The sequence below is a fragment of the Rhea americana genome, unplaced genomic scaffold (genome assembly GCF_003343005.1).
Source record: "Rhea americana isolate MKP2758 unplaced genomic scaffold, rheAme1 scaffold_564, whole genome shotgun sequence".
NCBI classification, from domain to species: Eukaryota; Metazoa; Chordata; class Aves; order Rheiformes; family Rheidae; genus Rhea; species Rhea americana.
In genome coordinates, this window is record NW_028186717.1 from 68,773 (window position 1) to 75,813 (window position 7,041).

The window sequence follows — 7,041 nt, forward strand, 5'->3', positions numbered from 1 at the left end:
TGCCTCATTAACCACAACCCATCGCATCCATCACTAAACCCAGAGGAAAGAAGGGATCTGTCTCTACTTTCTCCTGCCTTAGGCACCTTCCTTATGTCTTGTGATGATTGGAACCAATAGCAATAAATTCATTCTTGTTCTTGATTTTCCCAGCTGATCAGGCACCTTTCCCTTGCATTTTTTTTCCCAGTTCCTAATATGCCTGTGACTCTCAAAGTGTGCCATGACTAGACATGTCTATAGTCCAGTGGCCAACTGCAAAATGGGCCAGGAAGGGACATTTGCCAAGAGGCAAATTGTTTCCTTAATACTCTTTTGTGTTACACCAGAGCCAGGATAGCATCAGCTGTTGTGTAGGCCTCCTCTTCAATTATTAAGGAGCTGTAAAGGACTCACTTAAAATGCATCAACATTCAGTTAAAATAGTGAACTAGAAGAGACTGGAGGAGTGGGATTCATCTCCATTAATAGTACTTGGACAAAACTTTTGCTGTCTGCCCTTTAGGTTCATGGACCAAAGAAAATGTCCTCTGCATGGGATAGCACCATAAGCCAGTATAGATAAGACCAACCCTTGCCCTGGGACAAACTTCCCCATTTCTAGCAGGCTCAGAAAGATGGTGGAAGGGAATGAGAGAAAGAAACATTGTTGGACTTGAAGAGAGATTTACTGACAAGATGGACAGGGGCATTTACAAAGTGAACTCTGAATTGAGTGTTCAAAGCAAAGAAGAAYAGAAACAATCCTTTTCTTTACTTTTGTCTTCTTTCTTGCTCCACTGAAGTGAAGAAGAGGCTGAAAATGACTGCATTTTTTTGAGCAAAGACATGAGCAAGCACTCCTGAGATCAAATACCAGTTTAACTGACCAGGGCAAGAGGATAAGCACTTGTGTCATCTTTGTTGTGAAGTCCCTTCCAGTGAACATGGCCTAGTAAAGAAAGAAATGAAAGAATTTCTGTTTAAAACATGTAGTTTCATAAAAATGGGCTGTCACCATCTGATAAGGCTCAAAGAAGGCCCCACAAATGTCTGCTTTGTTAGTCAATGTGGTGTTGCTCTCATCATACACTCCAAGGATCAGAGTTAGGGTTGAGGTGATATTGCCAGTATGGGCTGCCACCATCACATTAGATCACAGYATGGGTTTGTGGGAGAATGCTCTGCAGGCTCAACCTTTTGTGGACTAAATTGTGATCAATACTTTGGAGGGACCCACAATCCAAAGGCATACTAGGAGCAGGAACACTCGCCCCTTGACTGTACATATTCTTCTCATCAGTGTCACAATCTCCTTTCCTCTCAAAAGTATCCTCTGATCTTAGCTAGCCTGAATCCTTTTTTTTTCCGTTGTACTCATAACTTACCTCTCCTCCTCTGGCAGATACAGGCAGCCAGCAGCAACACCAGAACCAGAGCAGCTGCAGCAGCTGCACATCCAGTCACCAATGGGATGGGCAGAGATGAGGCTGTTTATCAGATGATTAGGAAAGATAAACAACTGTGAACTATCAGCAAGAGAGCTTCAGTTCATGCATCTACAAAGCCAAACTTTCCATTTTTGCATACTGACGATGAGATGGAACTAGACCAAGTGTAAAGCAGTTTAGGCATTTGAGTGTGTGAATGTGTCTCTAATGCAACTTGAAGGGACTTATAATATTTCTGGTTGTGATTTAGCCTGGGAAAAGCTTGGACTGGCTATAGAGACTCACCTTGCATGGTGACCACCGTCGCCTGGCTCAGGGGTGATGGAATCCACTTTCCACTGACTCTCTCCTCATACCTGCARGTGAATTGCCCTGTCACAGATGATTCAACTGCTGGGATGCTGAAGAAAGAGTGGTTCCTTGTGCAAGCCTCTGAGAATTGTTCTGTCCCATCTTTATAGAAGTAAAACTTCCATTCACCACTAGTACCATAGGCTACACAAGTGATAAGTAAGGGATCCCCTTCCCTCACTTCTCCAGATGGAGGATTCAAAATCAGATCTGGCTGAGCAGGGGGATCTAATAAAAGAAACACAGAAGATGAGTTAGCAAAAGAAACTGTGGTCTTAGACTCAACCAGGACCTCCGAGTTGAAAGGAAAACTACCCACAGCTCCTTTCCTCCARGAGTAGAGAACGATACCTTCATGGGCAGGTGAGGGGTATCATTRTAGCACTATGTTCAGTGTGTTGCAAACTAAATGCATTTAAGGATACACCCTCTGCTAGAAGGCTGCAAAGTGTGGACAAAGGCAAAATTAGAGGAGCAAATAAAATGCACCTGGAAGGAATGAGACCAACAGAAACCTCAAGAATGAGATAAGACACTTGTAGGATGGCTAGGAGGTCTGAGACCCACCTATTTAAGGTGTAATGGTCCTTGGGAGTCTGAGGAGGGTTAAAACAGAGCAAAAGACTGAGAAACCATACTATGGACTTTTGAGGGGTAATGCTGGCCACTTAGGAAGACTCTGAGGACGAGCTGGGTAATTGAAATTATCCTCAGTTAAGGAGATAGAAACAAGGACAAAAAATGGTGATATTTTTGACCATTAATTTTTCATAATGGGAAAATTGCTCATTATGGCAATCTACTTCCAAAACCAGTCCTGAATTGGAGGTGTAAATAATTATATCCACATAGTCTCCTAGAGGTCTGGATGTCTTCAGAACTCACAATAGACCCTCAGACAAACTTACCCTTCACAGTGACCTCCAGAACCTTGCTCTGGGGTGATGACACCCATGTCCCGCCCACATCCTCCTCAAATCCACAACTGAATTTCCCACTGAACCTCCTTGGAGTCTGCGGGAACAGGAGCTCAGTGAAATTCCCAGGGTTCATGGTAGTGGTCTCTGAGCCTGCCTGTCCTGATGGGATCTCAACCCCATCCCTGTAGAAGTGAAATCTCAGCCTCGAGTCATCCCTGAAGGCAATGCAGGTGAAACGTAAGGGGTAGCCTTCAGTCACCACAGCAGAGGAAGGATCCACTCCCAATTCAGGAGCAAAAGGAGGCTCTGGGGAGAAAAGTTGGAAAAACAAAAATTTTAAAAGAGCAGCTGTATAGCTCTGTGTAAGGGGGAAATAACCAATAGTTGCCCAGCTGCAAAACACATAGGAGGGTGAGTGGGAGGGAAAGATAGATAAAATGTTGGATTTCAGTCAACAATCTTGGCTGTGACAGGACCTTTTAAGACCCAAATGGCCTGTTAGATAATAGCTTTGTTCTCTCCCTCATGGCATTATTGTGCAGTTTATCCTCATTCCTTTTGCTAAGGCATTACCTTTCACAAAGACAGTCACAACACTGCTCATGTAAGACAGGATCCATCTCCCCTCCACTTTCTCCTCATAGGCACAAGTAAAATTCCCTGTGTGATTCTGACTGCTCTGTGAGATGCTAAGTTGAGCACTTGTCTCTAATGAGTTGACCTCAGATCCAGGGATGACTTCAGCTCCTTCTTTGTAGAAGTGAAATCTATGCTCCACTGTGCTTCCAGGAGCCGTGCAGATGAAGAGGAGAGGGTAACCCTCACTCACAACTCCACTGGAAATGTTCAGAGAAAGTGTGGGATGGGGTGGAGGGTCTAAAGGGAAAAAGCAAAAAGATACTTATAGAGTTTAGTTCTTCCTCCCTGTTTTAACCATCTATTTCTCTATTACATAAATCATAATCTTCAAATACCRTTCTAAAGAGAATTGAGCATGCAGAGTTCAGAATAAGCAGTTGCAAAAGAGAAGAGTGCCACTTTTGATATTCTTTATTAAATATCAAAGAGTCATTGCAGGTCTGMGACTTTTAGGAAATCTGTAGACAAAAGGAGGTATGATGAGGAAACTGTTAGAGAAGGTGGAAAAAGAAAAAGAGTGATCCATAGCTTACCTTTGACACTGATGATGATCACTTTGCTTTCCTTAGACTGGACTGATCTAAGGAGCCGATCTATTATAGTGTATCTGCATGTGTGTGACCCACCATCCTTTGGCCCTGTGATGTTGAAGGTGTAGGTGGAGGCTTTCTTGGAGGTCCGAATGTCCACAGCCCATCCAGCTGTCCCTGAGAACTGAAAGCCCTGTATCTTGTCCTTTGAGGGGGGAGCCACACATCGGAAGGAGACGGTGTCTCCAATGAGATACTCCGTTTTCTCTGGGCTCACAAAGATGTTGGGGGGTGCAGGGAGGTCTGGGAAGGAAGTTAGACATTCAACTTATACAAAGATAATTTCATCCATCATGGTCCAGAGCAGGCAGATATCTCTGGCCTTGTGACAAAGTGGTACAGACATGCTGACTCAGGTATTTGAGGAAAGGATGAGCTCAGCTTGCAGCAGCCATCCTAAAATAAGAATCTCTCTCCTGAATGATTCATGAATTCACTGGAAGAAACCAGGGTGTGTTCTTGTTACTGTCAGCAAAAACTGCAGCCCTTTTACCCCTCCCTTCCCACCCACAAAAAAGAAAAAAGAAAAAAAAGAAAAAAAAGAAAAAAGAAAAAAAAGAAAAAAGACAAAAAAGAAAAAAGAAAAAAAACCAGAAGTTTTCTTGGAGTCTAATTTCCATTTTATCAGAAAGTGTGCAAGAGATGAAAAAACAGCTCCAAACCAAGTCCCACAAGCCCATGCCATGCCTGTCCCAAATAGCATGCAAAGCAATTACACAACTTATTTTTCCCACCATGTTTAAATCTTGAAATCAGATGAAATCAGTCTGATTCCTAGAAGACTAATAGAATTCCTACACTAATAGATTCCTAGAAGCCTGTGTGTAGCTGAGGCCACACTTTTAGGATGTAATCAAAATAGTGTTGCTGCTAATGTATGGTATAAGAAAGAGTCCTTCTTGACTCCTCCTCGGCCCCAGTGTCCTGCTTTGTCAGCACTACAGGGAATGGATCAGGCTGTGTCCACACTAAAACCTAATCAGATATTCAGGTATGGTGCCAACATCTCAATTCACACACTAGCTAGAGAAACACTGATGTGGTACTTGGTGGAACAGAAGAAAATGCAGATAGAAGGCAAAATGGWCTCCTAGTCTCAGGGGAGAAGGGCTCAGATAAGGCTGATGGGTTTCAGCCAGATCCTCTTAGATTTCAACTCACATCCACGCAAAATAAAGCACAGAGCAGCTTGATTGTGAAAAAGGAACTAAATATTGTGGATGTGGCAGGGGAAGTAGCATTAGCCACTGAACAGTCAACAAAAAGCTATTTCCCCCCTCCCCCAACTGAGGCATCAGCAATTTCCTTGTAAACAGTTGGGCATCTTCATGCTCCACACTGAGAGTTTGCAGCTACTCACGGGCAGCTAGAATGTTCTTCTTGTGTTTCTATCTAGGACCTCATATTGTACAGGTTTAAACTCTCTCCTGGGTTTCCTTCCAAAGTACAGCCAAGCAGGTGATACGGGATTCTTTCTTTGGATAGCTATTGCAGTTGAACTAGCCTGTTTGCTCGAATTGGGCTGATAAGCAAAGTTCAGTCTCATGATCACCGAGGCAACAGCTGGAGTGGGAAGGCACAAACTCATTCTCCTGAAGGTCCATATTTATCCTCCCTGTTTTGGTGCATGTGTATTGAGATTCTCACTGAGGTTTGGGCAACTCATTTTGCCAGTGGTCTGTTAACTGGGATCTTGCCTATGGTCTTGTTGACACATGCCACCTACCAGCGATGGTTCTTAAGTGAATCTGGGTGGGATGTGACCATATGGAGCATTTGAAATGCTTGGATCCTTGGGGAAACAGATGTCAAATGGGTTCTTATGTGCCCAGATGTTCAGYTGTCCCAACAGAATAAAGAAATGTGCTACCCCACATCCTTAACCCAAATGCAGAATTGTTACCTGCAGGTGACCCATACAGGAAAAATATCTGTAGAGATGCTGAAAGACAGAAAGGAAATGAGTGAAAGGTCTGTGGAAGGTATGAGGGATGCCAAAGAAACTGGAGAGGCACTAAGAAATGGGTGCCAATGAAGCAGGCTGTAAAGGGATGATGGGGTTTATACAAATGAAATAGTAGGGCAATTATTTTGGAATTGTATCAGTAGGGATCAAAACTAACTGAGAGCATAGGAGAAAAAAGAAATTTATCTACATAGAGGCAAGGTAGAGAAAGAGATGAAGAAGAAGAGAAAGAAAGGCAAGAAATAGAAGAAAGAGAGAAAGACAGGAGGAAAGAGAGAAACACAAAGACAGAAAAGGCAGGAAAAGACAGGACAAGACACGACAGGACAGGGAAGGGAAGGGAAGGAAAAAGGGAAAAGAAAGAAAGGGAAAGAGAGAGAGAAAGAAAGAATAACAGCCAGAGAAATAAAAAGAGGAAGAGAGATAGTAAAAAGAAAGAAAAAGGAAAAAGGGAAGGAAGAAAACTGATATTTAGACAAAACTAAAAGAGAGAAGAAAAGAAATTGCAAAGAAATGGTGAAGAGAGAAGGAATTAAAATTTGCCATTCCTGAGAGATGAAAAAGGGAGATAACAAGAAAAGGAAGAAGAAATTGAAAAGAAAAAGGGAAGAGGTGACAGATATACAGAGAAGATACAAGTATATAGATGGAGAGAGTGTTATAGAAATAAGGAGAAATGGAAGGGAGAAGAGAGGAAAGATGAAATTTGTCTAATTGGAAAAGGAAAGAAACCTAGTGGAGAAACAAAGAAATAGTGAGAGGAAAAGAGGAGTATTGTTAAATCGCAGAAGAACACATTGAGTGAAGAAGCACAAGGGCCAAGACAGTCACTCACCAAGCAGAGGCAGAAAATAAGGGGACTCCATGCTGAACCAATCCTCCCTGGTATATGAACTGGCTACCACCTCTCTTTCCGTTACTGTCCACAAAGGGAACAGATCCTTCCTCTTGTTCAACCCCAGTTGCCTGTGTTCCCTCCCCTCCATCACATGCGCAAGGACAATTCACCCAGACTGCTCATTGCCAAGAAAGAGAGAAAGAGAGAGGCAGGCAGAGGCAGGCAGGCAGAAAGAAAGAAAGAAAGAAAGAAAGAAGAGGAACAACATCTTCCTAACACTTTATGGTCAGCTGCATCAGCCCAATAG

At 43.0% G+C, this 7,041-nt stretch overlaps 1 protein-coding gene across 2 annotated transcripts; it reads right to left on the reverse strand.

The window, feature by feature from the left end:
* Positions 1-646: 646 nt before the first annotated feature.
* Positions 647-6,792, reverse strand: LOC146587825 (Fc receptor-like protein 5). Of its 2 annotated transcripts, XM_085318945.1 has the most exons (8): positions 6,732-6,792; positions 5,834-5,872; positions 3,874-4,173; positions 3,275-3,577; positions 2,690-3,007; positions 1,716-2,009; positions 1,368-1,469; positions 647-931 (listed from the first exon to the last, which is right to left on the reverse strand). In XM_085318945.1, exons 1-8 carry the CDS (start codon positions 6,760-6,762, stop codon positions 861-863), a joined length of 1,458 nt encoding a protein of 485 aa, XP_085175071.1. In that variant the 5' UTR covers positions 6,763-6,792; the 3' UTR covers positions 647-860. The 2 variants fall into 2 exon arrangements, with proteins under 2 accessions (XP_085175071.1, XP_085175070.1); XM_085318944.1 differs by lacking the exon at positions 5,834-5,872.
* Between the last annotated feature and the right edge of the window lie 249 nt (positions 6,793-7,041).